This window comes from Suricata suricatta, chromosome 13 (genome assembly GCF_006229205.1).
Source record: "Suricata suricatta isolate VVHF042 chromosome 13, meerkat_22Aug2017_6uvM2_HiC, whole genome shotgun sequence".
In the NCBI taxonomy this organism is placed as follows: Eukaryota; Metazoa; Chordata; class Mammalia; order Carnivora; family Herpestidae; genus Suricata; species Suricata suricatta.
Genome location: NC_043712.1, coordinates 89,568,222 through 89,586,529, shown reverse-complemented (window position 1 = coordinate 89,586,529; position 18,308 = coordinate 89,568,222). Strand labels below are relative to the sequence as shown.

General features: G+C 59.2%; 1 protein-coding gene across 4 annotated transcripts in view; it reads left to right on the top strand.

Annotated features, from left to right (window-relative positions):
* The first annotated feature begins 852 nt into the window (after positions 1-852).
* Positions 853-18,308, top strand: part of FGD3 (FYVE, RhoGEF and PH domain containing 3) — a 33,574-nt gene continuing 16,118 nt past the window's right edge. For 3 of the 4 annotated variants that reach the window (XM_029920795.1, XM_029920798.1, XM_029920797.1), the window contains exons 1-7: positions 853-960; positions 7,528-7,659; positions 8,546-9,046; positions 13,454-13,543; positions 14,165-14,301; positions 15,554-15,710; positions 18,017-18,155. In XM_029920795.1, the coding sequence (XP_029776655.1) occupies positions 8,585-9,046; positions 13,454-13,543; positions 14,165-14,301; positions 15,554-15,710; positions 18,017-18,155 (985 nt within the window). In that variant the 5' untranslated portion in view covers positions 853-960; positions 7,528-7,659; positions 8,546-8,584. Of the gene's footprint in view, positions 961-1,841; positions 2,203-7,527; positions 7,660-8,545; positions 9,047-13,453; positions 13,544-14,164; positions 14,302-15,553; positions 15,711-18,016; positions 18,156-18,308 lie in introns of those variants that run through there. The other variant, XM_029920796.1, reaches the window with a different exon arrangement.

The window sequence follows — 18,308 nt, the reverse complement described above, 5'->3', positions numbered from 1 at the left end:
CACCCACTAAAACTCTAAATGTTGATTCTGGAGTAATTCTAGAGGCACAGGCGAGTCGCAGAGACAACACACGGGTTGCTCGGGAGCATTGACACAGCGTCTCCCAAGGTCCACGTCGCACACGGGCTCCGTTTGTCCAGAAGTTAGCCTGGGGGAGATGCCGCTGGCTCCAGACTCAGGCTTCCCCCGCATCCGATCTGGGGCGGTAACGTGGTTAGTAAGCAGGGATTTTCATGTTGTTTGCGCCCAGGATTCTATCAAAAGACAGCAGAGAGAGTTTGGTTACCCTGACAAGTTTTTTCTTCACAAAGCAATAAACACTTTAAGTCTGGATGTTTTCAATCAGGGGCGTGGGCACACGGCTCCCACTGTCCAGGCCTGGGTCATGTGAGCAGCCCCCACGGAGGGCGTGTGCGGCCTTCCCCCGAAGAGTCTCGGACCCCACGAAGCCCTCTGGGGTCACCGACGTGGCTCATGGTCTAAGCTCTGTGGGACTCCAGGTCTGAGGTCACGGCGCTGTCCCTGTAGGTGGGCCCTTTTCACATTCCTCTGTCTGTCGGGCCCTCCTCTCGGCTGGGGGACCCCCACCGCTCAGGCCTGCTGGACACCGCAAGGGTCCCGGGGTCGTGTGCTTGCAGATCTGTGCAGAGAGCCCACAAGGCATGGTGGAGGCAGAAAGGCTGGGCCGGTCACCTCCACGCCCAGGACGGCCCGGGGCGCTGTTAAGCCACCGCGGGCTGCCTGCAGAGGCTCGGCAGGGCCTGGGCGGCTCTCCAGCCGGTTTGGGCTGTATTTTCACAGAAGAGGCAGCTGGGGGACCAGTGAGCTTGGGTGTGTGACGATGCGGAAATGCAAAGGCAACGTCTTTGGTGACCTGTGTTGCAAAACTCGCAAAAGGAAGTTGTGTTCGCTGCTGCCTGAAGTCCGCCCTGGCCAGAAGCGCGCTCCCTCGGAGGGCAGGTGAGTGGTGCTGGCCCCGGGGTCTTGCCGGCCCCCCGCAGCCTGTGCCGCTATTGCAAGGGCGCTCCGGGGACGAGGGCGTTCAGAGCGGGAGCCGTCTGGGGTTGGTGGCTTCAGGCAGGCGCCATGTGGTGGTGCGTGAGCCCGTGTCGCGCGTGCTCCTCTGCGTCCTGGGGGCCCGTCTGTGAAGCGCCAGCGTGCTGTGGGCGCATCCGCAACGAGCGTGCCGTCTGCCAGGACAGCTCTGGGCGCCGTCTGGGGCCGTCAGGCCAGCTGAGATGCGCGGAGCCCGGGAGGGGCCGGGGTCTGAGGCTGACGCGGCTCAGGGGGACCCCACGGTGGGCCCAGCCAGCACACCTGTCACTGAGGCCCTGGCCAGAGCTGGTCTTCCCTCACCTGGGCCGAGGAGGGGTGGGTGGTACAGACTCAGACCCTGGGCGCATAGGCCTTCCCACAGGATGCGGCTCTGGAAGGTTCCTCTGCAATCTGCAGTTTAGACACTGACTGGGCCTGGCTGTGGTGGCACTACTGGGGCAGAGGACCCTCTGGGAACCCCACACGCAGACTCCTGGGGGGGGCATCGTGGACGGCTGTGGGTGGAGCCAGATGCCAGCGTGTTGGCGCAGCGCAGAGCAGGGTGTGTTCAGGAGCACTGCTGTGCCCAGCGCACCTGGTCCCGGGACCCCGGGGCTCAAGGCCGCCTGGGAGCTCCTTGGCCGCTTCTGCAGGAGAGCAAACAGGGAGCCTTGGGCCTCGGCCTGCAAGCTGCCCGGCCGGGCCCAGCGCAAACCTTCGGAGCCTGACGGGCTCTGCTGGGCGGGGCCGGGTGCTCAGGGAGGAAGTGGTTTTTCTCCAGCTGGGTGTTTGCAGGATGCCGGGGGCCCTGGTTCCCCTCCTTGGGGCTGATGTCCGGGTCCCCACAAAGACCAGCAGCTCCTACAGTCCAGGGGCCTCCAAAGCTGGACGGGACTGTGTGCCCTGACACGTAGAGGCCTGAACCAAGTGGGTCTGCTGAGGCCAAATCTCAGATACGGGGCTAAGTGAGCCCTGGGGACAAACAGGGCGTCGCTGCCCTGAGCTTCTCAAGAGGCCAGGGATGGAGATGTCCTTGGACCCAGAGCAGTGACAGCGGTGCACCTGCTGGCCCCAGTGCTGGGAGCACTCGCCCATCCTTCAAACCTGCCCCAGGTGGATTCTGATTCCCTCTGACACGTGTGGGAAGTGAGGCACCTCAGGAAAGGGGTGAGTATGGAAGTTAAGCTGTAGGACAGATGTGAAACCCCGCCTTGAGTGGGCATCACTCACCTGCACGGCCGGCCGGCTGCGTGAGGCCGGGAGACCCGTCCTGGCTCCGACCCCAGGATTCTGCTGCCTGTATCTCCAAGCGCATGTTCTCGTTCTCCGGGTGGTCGGGCCTTCTCGTTGGCCCGGTGTCTTCCATCGGGATGCTGTTCCCTCTCTGGGACACTGCTCCCCCTCTCTGGGACACTGTTCCCTCTGGGACGCTGTTCCCCCTGCCTGGAATGCTGTTCTCTCTCTCTCTCTGGGACGTGCTCCCCCTCTCTGGGACGTGTTCCCTCTCTCTGGGACACTGTTCCCTCTGGGATGCCGCCCCCTCTGTCTAGGACATGTTCCTTGTCTGGGCTCTCACATATGATGGTGACGATGGTCATGTAGGTGTGCACTGAGATGGATGGTGACTGACTTTCCGGGGTGCTCGGCAGCCTCCAATAGGCCTGCAAGAACGAAGCCCGTGCACACCCAGGATGTGGCACGTGGCCCACCCAAGTGAGCAGCTTTGGGAAGGTGAATCCACTGCCTGACATCCCTTTCCCACAATCACCTGTCAGGTCACTCATTGCGCAGATGAGACCTGTTGTCATGGAGAGGCCTCCACTGGGGCAGTAGGAACAGTGACCGCTGGCGGGCGGCGTGGACCGGGCAGGATCAGGCTGCACGCGCACACGGTGGCTCCTCCGGAGCACGGGGCAGGATTTCTGTGTGATTAGCTTTGGGAAGGTTCTCGTCTGCCTGTTTCACTACGTTTGAGTGAAAACATAATGAAAGGTAGGGGTGCACGCCCCCCAAAAAGCAGGTGGCCCAATGCCAGGCCAGAAGTTGATGGCTGACCCCGGCCCCACACAGCCTACGGCACAGCCCGGGAGGGCCGGGCCTTCTTCCTGCTGCTGGGCGACACCGGGCAGGGGCAGCAGCGTGCAGTGACGGCGAATACAAACAGGACATAGAAGTCTGCACGTATACATGAAGCTCAAGAGGAAAACAAAAATAGGAAGGAAAAGAAAACAGTAAGTAGAGGCGGTCGAGGTGGGCGGTTTTGCAGGCACAGCCAGCCCCGCATGCTGTGCGTCCCGTGCGTCATGCGTGCTGCGCATCCTGGGTAACGTGCATTCTGGGTGCCTCGGCGCCCCGTGCCGTGCGTCCTGCGTCCCGTGTGCGTGCGTCCCGCATTGCGTAAGTTTTGTATGCGTGCGTCCCGCATACCACGCACCAGGGTTGCGTGCGTCCCGTGCGTGTGCCACACACCTGCGTGCCATGTACCCCTCATGCTGTGCGTCCCTGCGCGTGTGTCCGGTATGCCGTGCAGTCTGTGCACATGCGCCACCTGTGTCCCTCACCAGCGAGCCGTGCGCACCTGTGCAGAACGTCCCGTGTGTGAACCGTATACCTGGGTGCTGTGCGCCGCGCTGCCGTGCGTCTCGCATGAGCTGCGTGTCCATCAGGTCCACACTCCCCTCCACCCTGGGGTCTGCGCTAGGGGCCCCCCGGTCTGTGTTCCCCCCCCCAGTCTCTGTCAGAGTCCCCATCCTTGAGTCTGTGTCAGGGTCCCTCCTTCCCAGTTGTGTCAGCCCCCTCGTCTGTGTTGGCCCCTCCAGGTCTGTGTCAGGGTCCCTCCCCCCTGTCTGTTGGAGCCCCCAGGGCCAGGTCCCTTGGGGGGGTGGCAGGGCCGTGGGCAGGTGGCGGGGTGGCTTACAGCAGCAGGTCAAGAAGGTTTCAGGCAGCTGGGTCTGGGCCAAGCCCTCGCCACAGCGTGTGTCCCCGGGGGCCGAGGGGCTTCCGGGGTGTGGAGAAAAGGCCAGGGGGCAGCGGGGAGGTAGCATTATGTGCTTTCGAATCATTGTCGACTTGGCTCTCATTCACACAACTTCTGAAGAGAATTTTCCAAAACACACCTTTTTTTTAAGCTGTGGGGGTGGCGGGAGTAAAATACAGATAACTAAAGTTTGCCATCTAAACCACTGGTTCAGTGGCATTAAGTATGTTCACGTCCTTCTGCAACCATCCCCACCATCCGTCCAGAACATTTTCATGCAAACTGAGACTTAGAAACGCAAGCACCCCCCGCCCCCGCAGTACCCCCACCCGGCGTCCACCGTCCACGTCCTGTCTCTGTGATTTGCCGACTCCGGGGGCCTCGTGTGGGCGGAGTCACCCGGCGCGTGTCCTTCTGTGACGCGAGCGCTCAGCGTCCTGTCCTCGAGGCCCGTCTGTGAGGTGGCGGGCGTCGGGGTCTCTTTCCTCTTACGGGACGAGTAACGTTCCGTCCCGCCGTCCCGGCAGGTGCCACTCATTCACTCATCTCCCGGGGCCCCCGGGGGCCTCCCCCTTTTGGCCCCTGTGAGTAACGCGGTAGTGAACACGCTGTGCAAGGACCTGTTCAGTCTCTGCTTTCGGCCCTTCGGGAGGAGAGCGTTCTCGAGGACGGGGCGCGTTCACGTGGGCGTTCTCGAGGACGCGGCGCGTCCGTGTGGGCGTTCTCGAGGACGCGGCGCGTCCGTGTGGGCGTTCTCGAGGACGGGGCGCGTCCGTGTGGGCGTTCTCGAGGACGGGGCGCGTTCACGTGGGCGTTCTCGAGGACGGGGCGCGTCCGTGTGGGCGTTCTCGAGGACAGGGCGTGTTCGTGTTGGCATTCGGCATTAAAACAAAAGCAGTATCTCCAAGAAAGGCTGCAGTCCACCCAGGAGTCCCGTCGGGGCCATCCAGCCCCCAGGCTGCTCCCCACACAAGATCCCAGTGCTAGGGTGACAGGGGGCATTAACGTCCTTTCTATTTTTCCACAATTTCTAAGTTTTCTAAAAAGGATGCATCAAACCGTTTTTAAAAGTGCAGTAACTTTGAGTGATGGTGTCAGCTGACCGGGGGCTTCCAGCAGTGATCCATCTCCTTTCCTCTGTGCTCAGCTTGCCCTGGTGGCCCCGTCCCCCTCCCCCTCCCAGGTCCCACTCACCCCAGCCGTGTGCCAGGGCGTGCGGTACCCACCGTCTGCACCCATGTCCCTGTGCTCAGCAGACGGGACAAGGACCGCAGGCTGAGGCCCCAAGACCTGCCCTGGAGTGACGCAGCCTGGGTCACCGGCCTTTCTCACTGCCAGCTCGTGGGCTCTGCGTCTCCCAGCCTGGCCTGCGTGCAGGTGTGGTGGCACGGAGGTCCCTGGTGCCACCCCGGGGTATTGTCGGTGTCGTCCAGATTCCTGCTGCAAGTGACCAACCACCTGAGCTTGGTGGGGGAGAGGGCAGCGGCACTGAGCATCTCGCACAGCTCTGGGGCCGGCGGGGTGCAGCCAGCGGGATCTCACTCAGGGTTGCTCTGGGGCTGTTGCCAGCCGGGGCTGGGACAGTTCCAGAGGCTTCTCAGGCTCACACCTCTGACAGCTGCCATCTGATAGGGTGCCAGGGGCCAGACCACAGAAGACTGGACACTGGTGCTTCCAGCAGGGGGCCTGCCCTGCCCCCTGTGGGAGGGACATCTGGCCTCGGCTGGAACTTGGAGGTGGTTGGCCTTGTGGTCCCTCTGCAGGACTGTCCTTGCCTGTCTAGGGTGGGCCCTGGGCAGTACCAGGGCCCCAGGCCTGGACGACAGCGTTCCTGCCAACCTGTCTGCCCCCTGCCATGGTGGAGCCACCTAAATGGTCCCAGCACCCTGGATAAAGGGGACATTTGATCCCCTGCATAGTGTGCATCTCCTGGAACTCTCTAGATAGAAGAGCAGACGAGTACCTTCCTTTGCATCCATCTGCTTCCACTCGGCACAGTGTTTCCAGACCTTTCCGTGCCGTCAGGAGGCATTCTCTTTCCCTCAATGTTCTGAGAAGGTTTGTGTCGAGTTGGTGTCATTTCTTCCTTAATGTTGGACAGAATTTACCAGAGAGGCTTTGTAAGCCTAGAGTTTTCTCTGTGGAAAGACTTTTAAGTGCAAACATTCCTTGTGCTTGCTTAGATCTGTGGATTCATAGTTTCTAATATATCAGGAAAAACTTTGGTCATTATTTTCGCAAGCATTTCCTGCTCAATCCTTTTCTGGACTGCAATCATATACACGGGAGTCCGGTTACATGCTAACTGTGGGCTGCGTGTCTCCACATCTCGGTATCTCTGCCCTTCGGTTGGGATGGTTTCTATTGCCGCCCCCCCTCCCCCCAATCTGGGTCCTGGAAGGCAGTCATGTGTGTCCCTTTACCTGCCGACCTTGTGCAGAGTAGGACGCGGGTGGTGGCGGCCCTGGTCTGTGTTCTCATCACGGATCCTGGCACAGTTATGCTGCGTGTAACCGGGGGCTTCCTGGGACCTGAGCAGGGCTCCCCGTAGGTCCCCCCTGGGGGCGGGCCTTGCCCAGCCTGTGCCTCTGCCGTTCCCTCCGGAGGCTCTGCGGTCTCGGGGCTCCCTCCCGAGTGCGCTGAGCCACGCGTGGGCAGCACTGCAGCACCCGGCTCCCTGACGGGCTCTCCTTCCAGTGCTCTGCCCCGGGACCTGCACCTCCTGTTCTCCTGGACTGTCACGCGGGTCCCTGTCCCACTGGGTGAGAGGGTGCGCGCTGTGCCGGTTCCCGCCTGCTGGGGGCGCTGTGCTTTGCAGCCTCTCCTCCCCGACGGAGGCGGGACTGCGGAGGCTCCACCTCGTTGGAGGCCCCGCTGGACACCCCGAGGCTTTGTCTCCGCCCGCGTTCAGCCACGCGTTGGCAGGGCTGTGTCCTGATTGTCTGCTGGAACTTGAGTTTGTCCTCCGCGCGGAGAAGCAACGCAGTTTGGAAATCTCAGTATTCCCCACCCCCCCGCCCCCGTCAAGCAGTCAGGAGCGAGACTCAGCCAGGGACAGGTATGCGCCCTGCTCTGGCCTGGTGTCCCTTGGGGAGAGGGCCACTCCCGAGCAGTCCGGCCCCACCGGAAGCCAGCTGCGCAGGTGCCCCAGGCAGAGCTGCTGCCTCAGGACTCGGCCTGGAGGTCCTCCTGCCCTGAAGCGCCGAGGGGCAGGCTCTGGACGCGCCGGGCCCTGGGCGCTGCATCTGGGGTGTCGGGAGGGTGCCCGTGGCTTTCTGCACACTGGGCACGACCCTGACTCCAGGCATGGGCGCGGCGCCATGGGCAGGACGGTCAGGCCTGGTCCTCTGCAGCCCCTGCACGCCATTGAACTGTGCCCGTGACCTTTACAGGGTTGGCTCCACTGGGCGGGGCCACGAAGCTGCCCTTCCACAGCTGCCTTTGGAGACAGCCTGGCATCCTGGCATCGGCCAAGGCGGCGGCTCTCATGCGCCCACTCCCACCGTATGTTTCAGGACCCCCGTTTCTGACGCGCTGGGCAGGAAGGAGACCTTCACCCAGTCCTGCTCATGCTCGAGGCCTGAACCTCCCCTCCAGACCCGGAAGGAACAGCCAGCAGGGAGCCAGGTGCAGAGCCTGGACCTCAGGTGAGTGGGGTCAGAGGAAGATTCCAGGAAATGTCAGTCTCCCCTGGCCCAGCCCCACACTCCACCCTCCCAGACTGACACCTGACGCCCTGTGCTCCAGGAGAGGTGGGAGGTGAAAGCAGGAAGTAGCCCCAGGGCGCTTTGGGGGGTGGAGGAACCTGGGGGGAAAGCCCTGGTCTGTGGAAGGTGCCTGGTCACCTGTCAGACACGCAACCCCAGGGGAGCCGAGGAAGGGTCCCCTCAGAACGGCATCACGGGGCACACAGCACTCGGAAGCCAGAGCACTTCACAGGCCTGATCCGCTGCTCATGACCTTGGGACCATGACTTTTGTGCATGAGCGGTGGGTGGCTTCACACTGCAGGACTCCTTCCTCCCCTCCCTCCTCCTCCCTCCTCCCTTCTCTTCCCCCTTCCCTCCCTCCTCCCTTTCCCTTCCTTTCCTCTTTCCTCCTTGTCATTTTCCCTTTTCTTCCCTTTCTTCTTCCTTTTCTTCCTCCTTACCCTTCTCCCTCCGTTCTTTTTCCTCTCCCTCCTTCCCTCTGGCCCTCCCTCCTTCCCTCCCTCTTCCCTCCTCCCTTCATCCTTCTCTTCTACCTCTTTTCCTCCTTCTCTCCTTTTTTCCCTCCTCCCTCCCCTCCTTTTTTCTTCTTTGTCTTTCTAGGTTTCTTCTCCTTTTTTTTATTTAAAAATTTTTATTTTAAAAATAAAGTGCTTTCCATTTGGTAATCTCTATAAGCCTGTCTGGATAGGAGCCAGCCGGAGCTCTGTAGGCTGTGCACTCCACACTTGGCCTCCTCCCCTCCTCCCTTCTCTGGGGGGACATGCTAGTGCCCTGGGGCTGGTCCATGCCTGGCTGGCCCTGACCCTGCTCATTTCCTCCTCCAGGAAGCCACTGGCCAGTCCCCACAGAGCTCAGCTTTGAGGATGGAGTCAGGAGAGGGGTCTTCAACAGCCCTGGCCCGTGGTGCCGCCCTGGAGGAGCCAAAGGCTGGGCCTGAGTGCTCGTCCCCGGAGCTGCCAAGGGCAGGCCCAGGGCAGTTCCAGGCGCTACCCCTTGGGCCCAGAGCCCCTGGCAAGGACCCTGACCCCAGGAGCCCTGGCAACCCGACTGCAGGCCCTGCGGGGGAGCCCGGCGGTGGCACTAAGATCCCCAACCGCGACAGTGGGATCGACAGTCCATCCTGCAGCGTGGCTGGCGAGCACTTTCCCTGTGAGGAGGGCAGCGAGGCCGGCCCGGTCCCCACGGTCCCGGGGCTACACCCAGAGGTGGCCCCAGAAGGCAGGGCCCTGCGGGAGGAGGCGGACAGCGATGACGTGGGCGAAGGTAGTGGTGAGGAGCCGGACCCTGAGAACAGCCCTCCGAGGGCCCATGTGGACTCAGCCAAGGTAGGCCACACCCCTCCACACGGCAGGGGTCTCCTGAAGGGTCTTGAGGGTCACGGTGGCCTCGCTCAGGCCTGGTTCCAGCAGCGGGTGCAGTCAGTGTGCTCGGAGACGCTCTGCAGCAGGTCAGCAGGCAGGGCGGGGTCCCGGCACCTCGGCGACAACCTCACTGCGGAGCCCAGGTTACCATGTGCACACAGTGGCATGGGGACCCCACCCCCGCACCCTTCGCCAGGACCGGCTGCCTGCCTCGCAGCGCCCCCGTGAGGAAGGCAGCATGAGCCTCGCGTGCACTAGGAATGGGAAACCCCAAGGTCACCTGGAGCATGGCAGGGTGGGAGGGGCCCCCCCCCCCCCCCCCCCCCGGGCACAGGAGCGGAGCCCTGAGCAGATGCTCAGGGAGGCCGTGCCCGCGGCGTGGTGGGTGTGCTGCGACAGAGCCCACCTGCGTCCTGTCAGCACCTCGGGCTCTGGGCTTGTGCGGGGACTGACGGGGACGGAGCTGAAGCAGGGGCCCTGGGCTCAGCGACACCACCTGTGTGTGCAGAGGGCGGCACAAGCGACTGGGTCCCATGAGAAGCCCAGGCAACCCCAGACCTGCTGGTCCCGGCGGAGGCCCTACTGGCTAACATTCCGGGCGACAGAAGACAGGCTGGACAGGGAAGGGCAGCCACGCGCCCTCGCTGCTGGGAGCCAGCTTTTCGGGCGCAGGCGGGAGCCGTGGCTCACTCGACAGTTTGTTCCTGTTCGCCTGTGGTAATGCCCACGCTCCGCTGGAGAAGATGGGGGGCCGGGCGGCTCCGTCAGTAGAGCGCGTGACTCTTGCTCTCCGGCTCGTGCATTCAGGCCCCACGTTGAGCATGGAGCTTCCTTAAAAATAGTTGGTTTTTTACTTACAATCCCCAAGAAAGGGCAGGCCGGGCCACAGGGCCACACAGGCAGGACCAGAGTGGGTCAAGAGGCAGAGAGGGTGGGAAGGAACAGGTGAAGCAGGGTGAGCGGGCCTAGGATTGGCCAACTTGAATGACCTCAGTGGGCCCCGGGCACAGATGTCTGCATCGGCTTGGGCGGGCTTGCACGTGAAACAGGTGCTGGCACCCGGGTCCTCTGTGTCTGCGGGAAACAGCCAACCGTGGGAGGGGCCCTTGCCCTGGGGTCGGCAAGCTCCCAAGATGTCCGAACACCTAACATACAGAAAATAAGGGCGCCTGGGGGGCTCAGTCAGTTAAGCATCTGGCTTCCAGCTCAGGTCATGATCTCTCCATTTGGGAGTTCGAGCCCCACCCCAGGCTCTCCTTCAGGTATTCTGTGCCCCTCACGCTTGGCCCCTCCCCCACTCATGCACGTGATGTCTCTATGTGAAAAGTAAATAAAACATTTAAAATATTTAAGTACAGAAAATAAATGAAGTGGTTACTAAGGGCCACGCCAGCGTGGCTCTCAAGGTGTGTCCCGGTGCCAGGAGCAGGTGGCGGCCCCAGGCCTGTCCCATCCTGCCCACACGGGCGCTGGGGGTGTGCCCACGGCCAGGGGCTTGCCGGAGAAGGCCCAGGTCTTCGTCTCTGGTATGGAGATGCCAACACTCCCGGGTGTGTCTGCCTCCTGGGTGTCTGGTCAGGACATCACATGCTGGCCCATCCTCGGCACGAGGTGCCTCCCGTCCCACCACCCAGGGAGAGTGAGGGCGTGCTGGGGAGGGCCACACACGTCAGGTCAGCCTCTACCATGTGGAGGAAGTCCCCGTGTATTCATCACAAAAAGGGATTGTGTTTTGTCAAATGCTGCTTCTGCATCAATGAAGATAATCACATGGGGTTTTCATTGGTAATGTTGTGTGTGTCGTGTGCATCTTGGAAGCACCCTTGCATCCCAGAATAAATCTCCTTTGGTCGTGGCATACGATCTTTTTTATATACTATTGAATTAAATTTGCTAGTGTTCTCTCGAGGACTTGGGCGTCAGTGTTCTCTGGGAAGGTTAGTCTGTAGTCTCCTCCTCAAGTCTTTGAGTGGCTTCCGTACCAGGGTAATGTGGCCTCCCAGAGCTCAGACATGTTCTCTCTCTCTCTCTCTCTTTTTTTTTTTAAGATTTTATTTATTAATTTTGAGGGGGAGAGAGAACACACACAAATTGGGGGGGCAGAGACGGTGGGGGAGAATCCCGAGAAGGACCCTCCCTCAATGTCAGCACAGAGTCCCGTGCAGGACTGGTTCCCGTGAACCGCGAGATCATGACCTGAGCCAAAATCAAGAGTCCGATGCTCGGCAGACCACACCCCCCAGGCACACCTGTTCTCTCCTCTTCAGTTCTTGGGAAACATTTGAGAAAGACTGGTATTAATTTTCCAAAGAAATCATCGGGTCGTGGGCTTTTCTATTTTGGGAAGTTTTTTATTGCTTAGTCAGTCTACTTACTCATTGCTGGTCTATTCCGATTTCCTATTTCTTCATGACTCAGGCTTGATGTGTTTCTAGGAATTTATCCATTCTTGTAGGATGTCCCGTCTGTTGGAGTATAATTGTTAATACCAATCTTTTGTGATCCTTTTTATTTCTGTGACACCAGTGTGATGTTTTCTATTCTATTTCTAATATTAGTAATTTGGGCTTTCTCTCTTTATTTCTCAGTTAATTTAGCTAAGGGTTTGTCGATTTTGTTGACCTTTGCAAAAAACAACCCTTAGTCTCGTTGATTTTTTTCCATTGTTTTTCTGTTCTCTGTTCCATTTATCTCTGATCTAATCTCTATTATTTCCTTCCTTCTGACTGCTTTGGGTTTAGTGTGTTCTTTTTCTCATCTTTTGAGGTGTAAAGTTAGGTTGTTGGTTTGAGTGGAGGGTTCTGTGTGTGTCTGCTGGGCAGGTGTGGTCTCTAGTGCTGTTCACAGCCTGTTTGCTTACTGGGACTCTGTCTGCAGTTCTGGTGGGAAGGGGGGTACTCGAGTCTCCTACCGTCTCTGTGCGGCCGTGTTGCCCTGCAGTTCTGTCAAGTTTACTTCCTATATTCAAGATCTACGAGGTTTGGTGCAGAAACATTTGTGGCTGTGTCTTCTTGGTAAATCGATCCTTTTATCATTACATCCTGTCCCTTGTTCTATTTTGTCCGATATTAGCGTGCCCGTCCTGCGCTCTCGGTCTCCATGTGCACAGGGTATCTTTTCCATCCTTGCTTTCAGCCTACGTGTGTCCTTAAGTCGAAAGTGAGTTTCTTGTGGACAACACGTAGTCAGTCACTCGGATAGTATTTTTTTAATCTATTCAGTCAGGCCAGGTCTTTTGATTGGGGAGTTTAATCCATTTACATTTAAAGTAATGACCAATTGGGAAGGACTTAACCATTGCTATTTTGACTGTTGTTTTCTACATGTCTTGTGGGTTTTTTGTGCCTTTCCTACTGCCTTCCTTATTTTTCATTGAGTTTTTGTAACGGTATGTTTTGAGTCCCTTCCCATTTCCTTTTGTGTATGTTCTGTAGGTATTTTTTCTGTGGTTACCATTGAAATGACATAAAACACCTTATGTTATAGCATTCTATTTTAACCTGGTAACAAGTTAATTTTGACTGCAAAACCCACTCCTCTACGGCAGCCCCTCCTCCCCACTCCACCCCGAATTACACACTGATATACTGTTTACCCTTTAGCCTAGATTTCCAGTTTTTTAAAATGTTTTTTGTTTATTATTGAGACAGAGAGAAACAGAGCATGAGTGGGGGAGGGGCAGACAGAGACGGAGAAAGAATTGGAAGCAGGCTCCAGGCTCCGAGCTGTCAGCACAGAGCCTGATGTGGAATCGAACCACAAACCGTGAGATCAGGACCTGAGCCAAAGTCAGCCGCTTAACCAACTGAGCCACCCAGGCGCCCCAGATTTCCAGTTTTTAAATGGTTTTTGTCATTTAAATTTTATGCACCGGAATTACAATAATGTCGGTTTCATCTGTGCACGCGTCTTCCTTACCAGAGCGGCTGCGTGCTGTGACCCGCCACCCCTTCACAACTTGCCGGGCTCCCTAGCATTTCTTACGGAGCAGGTCTGGTGATAATGAACGCCTCGTCTTTTGTTTTTTTGGGAAATTCTTTTTTAATTCCTTCATTTTTGAAGGACAGCTTTCCTAGATACAGTATTCCTGGCTCACAGGCTTTTAATTTCAGCACCTTAAATATATCTCTCCTCTGGTCTGCTGTGTTGCTGACAAAGGCCACATGCTATTTTGATGTGGCTGCTCCACCCGCCCTGTGGCCAAGGTGTCAGGAGGGCAGCACTGTCTCTGGGCTGCGGAAGCTCTGGCGGGATTGGCAGGAGCTGCCGTGCCTTCCCCAGAAACTTCCCCAAAGTTCCAGGCCTGGTGGCCTCCTCCAGCCCTCTGGGACCCCTGGTTGCCCGGCGTCAGAGCCGCCTCTCTCCCTGCAGTGCTCCGAGCCCCAGAAGCTGCTGCACATCGCCCAGGAGCTGCTGCACACGGAGGAGACCTACGTGAGGCGGCTGCACCTGCTGGACCAGGTAGCACATGCGGCCGGGGCCCGCCCTTCGTGCACGTGAGGGTGTCCTTGCGCAGTGGCAGAGGCAGCGTCCCCATCTCGTAGCACTGCCTAGGCCTTACGGCTGGAACGTGAGTCTCATCCAGAGACCCCTCCTTTTCACTGTCCGAGCCTGTGGCTCTGAGGCAGAGGACTTGCCCTGTCACCATGGGCCTTGCTGCCTGGCAGTTGTGTTGTGAATGGCCTCCGGAAATCTCTCTGCACCAGTAGTTGGGATGGGGGCTGGCACCCCCCTGTCCCCATGGCAGCACAGGATTTATGAGCACAGGAAGTGAACCCCCAGGAGGACAGAAGTGCTAGGTGCTGCTTCTATCGGTAGCTCACAGAGCGGAGACAGGAAGTCGGGACTGTCTAGGTGCCGTGGCCCGTCGGTGGAGGGAAGTCCCCACCAGCAGGGGACTGTGTCTGCCTCACCCGCCGTCCTCCGCCATACGTTAGCTCGCTTTAAAACCATAGGTTTGAGCCAGTTTGATGAAGAAAACAGGCAGCTGCAGCCTCTCCCGGGAGCCTCACGTGGCGAATGCGGCCGTGCCGGCTGGCGGCCCTCGCTCACGGCCCGCTCTGTGGGTCTCTGCGCCCCCAGGTCTTCTGCACCCGGCTGGTGGAAGCAGGCATCCCTCCGGAAGTCACCACAGGCATCTTCTCCAACATCTCCTCCATCTATCGCTTCCACGGGCAGTTCCTCCTGCCGGAGCTGCAGACGCGGATCACGGAGGAGTGGTGAGCGTGGCCCCGGGGCCCCCGGAAGGGGGCGGGCGTCTCCCAGGGAGCCTGGCTTCCATGCAGTTGGAGGCCGGGGTCCCAGCGACTCCTCCGTGGTCGTTTTGTGGAATTCTCCTGGCCAAGCGGCCTCTCATCTGGTTTGTGTGCTCAAAAGACAAGGAGCCACCTGGGGGCAGGCTCCTGTGCAGGGTCCCTGACCGGCTTCTCAGTGTCCCCACACCTAGGCTGCCGCATCTGCAAATCAAAGGGACTTTAATAACCACTCAGGGCTTTGTGGGGCTCCGAACACCAAGTAAGCCGTGCTGGCAGGTGCATTTTCCCTCCTCGTTTATTCTCCACCTTTGCTTTAAAACCTGAGACAACCCTCTGCCCCTTCGGGCACTCTTAGCGGAGGGCCAGCTCGGCGTGGCACATGGCCCCTGCTTGCTATTGTCCACGGCATGTGCCTCCCCCACGGCTCCAGCTGCTGCGTCGCTTTGCGGTTTCTGCTGTCCCCGCTCTTCTCTGGCCCGGCTTGAGCCCACCGGTGGGTGCCCAAGAGCCCACTCACCAGCCGCACTGGGCCGCTGAGAGCACCGACGCCAGGAGCCTTGACTCGGGGGTCAGGCAGGGCCCCTGGCAGCACACGCGATACCGTCCCCAGGCCTGCTGTCCACACCCGCTTCAAAGTCGGTTTTCTCTGGAGGCTCCGCAGAGGCCACCCAGCCGCTCCCCAGTGGCTTGCCCGCCTCTGAGCCACGCCCCCGGCGCACCAGCCAGTGACCAGTTGCCCACAGCCCCAAGGTCAAAGGCCGTTCTCCACTTTTCCTCTTGAAGCTGCTGTTCACACCCCGTTCCCTGCCCTTCCAGCTGTACCCTGCGGCTTCCCTTCTTAGGCCAGCGTCAGCTCGGCCCACTGTGCCTAAAATCTGCTCATCTACCGGCTGAGCGGGGGTTCCACGGATGCTCTTTGATGAGTGCCTGTCATTTGAGCAGTCGCATCACCGCTGGCACTCCTGGTCTGGAGCAGCGGTCCCGGGCCGGCACTGCGGAAGGGCCCACACGCCCCTCTCATTTACCTGGTGTGACGTGCCATTGCCCAGCCCACGGGATACGGGAGGGAAAGTGAGGCGCAGAGAGGGTGACCGGTGTGCACATCATCACGCAGACTGGGAGCTGGGCTGTTGGCCCACAGATTCCCGTCAGTCCCTGACCCGCCCCCGGCCCCCCGCCCAAGCTGTGTCTTGGACGACCCATCCTGCCCGCACAGGGACACGAACCCCCGGCTCGGAGACATCCTGCAGAAGCTGGCCCCGTTCCTCAAGATGTACGGCGAGTACGTCAAGAACTTCGACCGCGCCGTGGCGCTCGTGAGCACCTGGACCCAGCGCTCGCCGCTCTTCAAGGAGGTGGTGCAGGCCATCCAGGTAGGGCTGCTCGGCTTGGTGCGGGGCGGCCGCCAGGCAGAGGGTGTGTCCCGAAGCTCCACGCGGGAGGGGGACACGAGTCCTGGCTGTGGATTCACGGGAGGGAGGCGTGCCTCCGAGAGGCGCCGTGACGTGCTACTTGGTGGAGTCTGGGTCCGGTGCCCGCGTCCCCCGCCACCGCCTGCTCACCGGCCCTGCGGGCGCGGAGGGACGGACACACACACGTCCGTCCTCTCTTCGCGCCAGCCGCCCGGTCACGTCTCTGCTGCAGTAGTCTCTTCGGTGTCCCTTTTAAAAAATCTATTTGTCCAATTTATATATGCTTTTTAATGGAATTTTCTTTCTTTCATTATATAATTATTTAAATCGATTTATTTTTGAGAGAGAGACAGAGCACAAGTGGGGAGGGGCAGAGACAGGGAGACACAGAATCTGATGCAGGCTCCAGGCTCTGAGCTGTCAGCACAGAGCCCGGCTCGGGGCTCAAACTCACGAATGGTGAGATCATGACCTGAGCCGATGTTGGCCACTTAACCCGCTGAGCCACCCAGGTGCCCCAGGTTTTTATGCGTTAAGATCTTCTGTTCTGTGTCCTACAAGTTATTTACCCCATTGATCTTTTATTTTTAAATTTTATTTGTTGTTTGCCATACAAAATTTTTGGTTTTTAAGTAGTCACATTTACTAGTTCTTTTTTTTTAATGTTTATTTTGTTTTGAGAGAGAGCACGAGGAAAGGAGGGGCAGAGAGAGGAGAGAGAATCCCAAGCAGGCTCCCCCTCTGTTAGAGCAGAGTGCAATGTTAGGGCTCGATCTCACAGTCCTGGGACCATGACCTGCGCTGAAATCAAGAGTCACACCCCCCACTGACTGAGCCACGCAGGTGCCCTCTCACTAGTTTTTTAGTAAATTAATGCTTTAAAAAATCTTCAAAGTAATGCTTATAAATGCATTTCCCATCCCACAACTATATAAATTATGTTTTCTTCTAATGTTATGTCTTCATTTTAAAAAATTAGAATTGCTATTCCAGAATAGTTTCCAGATGGATTATGGTAGGAGGTAAGAATCCAGTTTTCTTTTTCTGAGTAGTTAGCTGCTTATCCCAACATCTGTTTCCCTGAGTGCCACTCTTGAACACGAGAGTGCACACCTGCGACACATACATACGCGTGTGCATGCACAAATGCATCCACACACACCTTCCTCCACGCGGCATTTTCCCCAGATGTTGCAGCAGTCAGGTCACCCGCAATTTCCTGGTGTAGAGTCTGAGGTCCCCCTGCATACCCCAGAGAGGACAGTGCTGATGCCGAGTCCTTCCTCCCCCAGCAGCCACATCCGCCCAGCTATCCCCACAGAACACCCCCTCCGGCCTCCCAGGCTGTGCCTGTGGCTGAGCCCCAGCCCCGAGTGACCAGCAGGAACTGGGAGCTCCTGCCGCCTGCGTCCCAGGGCCTGGTGACCCAGCGGTGGGGCGGGCGCCATCGGCCCGAGCAGGCCATCGGTGGACGGGGGTCTAAGTGGCTACAGGTGCTGTAGTTCTGTGCGGCCACCTGCTAGAGCGCTGGCTGCCCCACGGTCTCCTTTCCCGGAAGCATGTGCCCTCCGTGCCCCCAGGAAGTTCCTCAGGGAGACACTGTGAGACTGTGTGAACATCTGGTTCCTCCTGACCCCTGAAAACCAGCCCCTCATCGCCCCCGAGGACCGTGTCCTTGGCGGCTGCAGACCAGTGTTTCCCCAGCCCTGTTGTGTGTGAGGCCTTTGGAGATCCTTTGAGCTGGAAGCCATTCCGTTGTGGGCGTTGGGTGGGCACAGGAGGCAGGTGGGGAGCAGCAGTGGACAGTGCGCCGCCCCTGCAGGGGTGAGGGAGACTCTGTAAGAGGCAAGCAGGGCCTCAGCAGGGGCGCTTCCTCCTCCTCTGCGAGGAGGAGGCAGTCAGCAAGGGGAGGGCACCCGAGAGGGGAGCAGAGGGGCACCCAGCCCTGCACAAGAATCCCCGGCAGCACTCAGAACTCCTGATGTCTGGGGGGGAGCAGGCCCCGCCCCTGACGGAGTGGGGGAGTTACCCGTGAGGGAAGGAAGCCGTCTTAGCACAGGGACTGGTTTTCTCGGGCGATGACGTGTATAAAGGAGCTAGCATCAGGGGTCTGGGCCCTTGCTCCATTGTGACCCCTCCCCATGCCTCGGTTTACCCCGCCGTAAATGTGGTCTGCACAGGGTGCAGGTGCTGTGAAGCTGTAGCAGGGGAGGGGGGCCCAGGTCCACGCGCGTGTCTGCAGGCCCCACATGCTGTCTTTCCCACAGAAGCAGGAGGTGTGCGGGAACCTGACGCTGCAGCACCACATGCTGGAGCCCGTGCAGAGGGTCCCCCGGTACGAGCTGCTGCTCAAGGACTATCTGAAGAGGCTCCCCAGAGACGCCCCTGACCGGAAGGATGCAGAGAGTGAGGCTCCTGGGCAGTGGGAGCCGGGCCCCTGCTGGAAAATCATGGGGAGAGAGGAGAGACAGGGGCAGAGCAGGCGGGGGGGGGGCGGGATCCGCCAGGTATCCTCCAAGCACAGCTCGGGAAGTGACTGAGTCTTCGAGGACAGAGAGC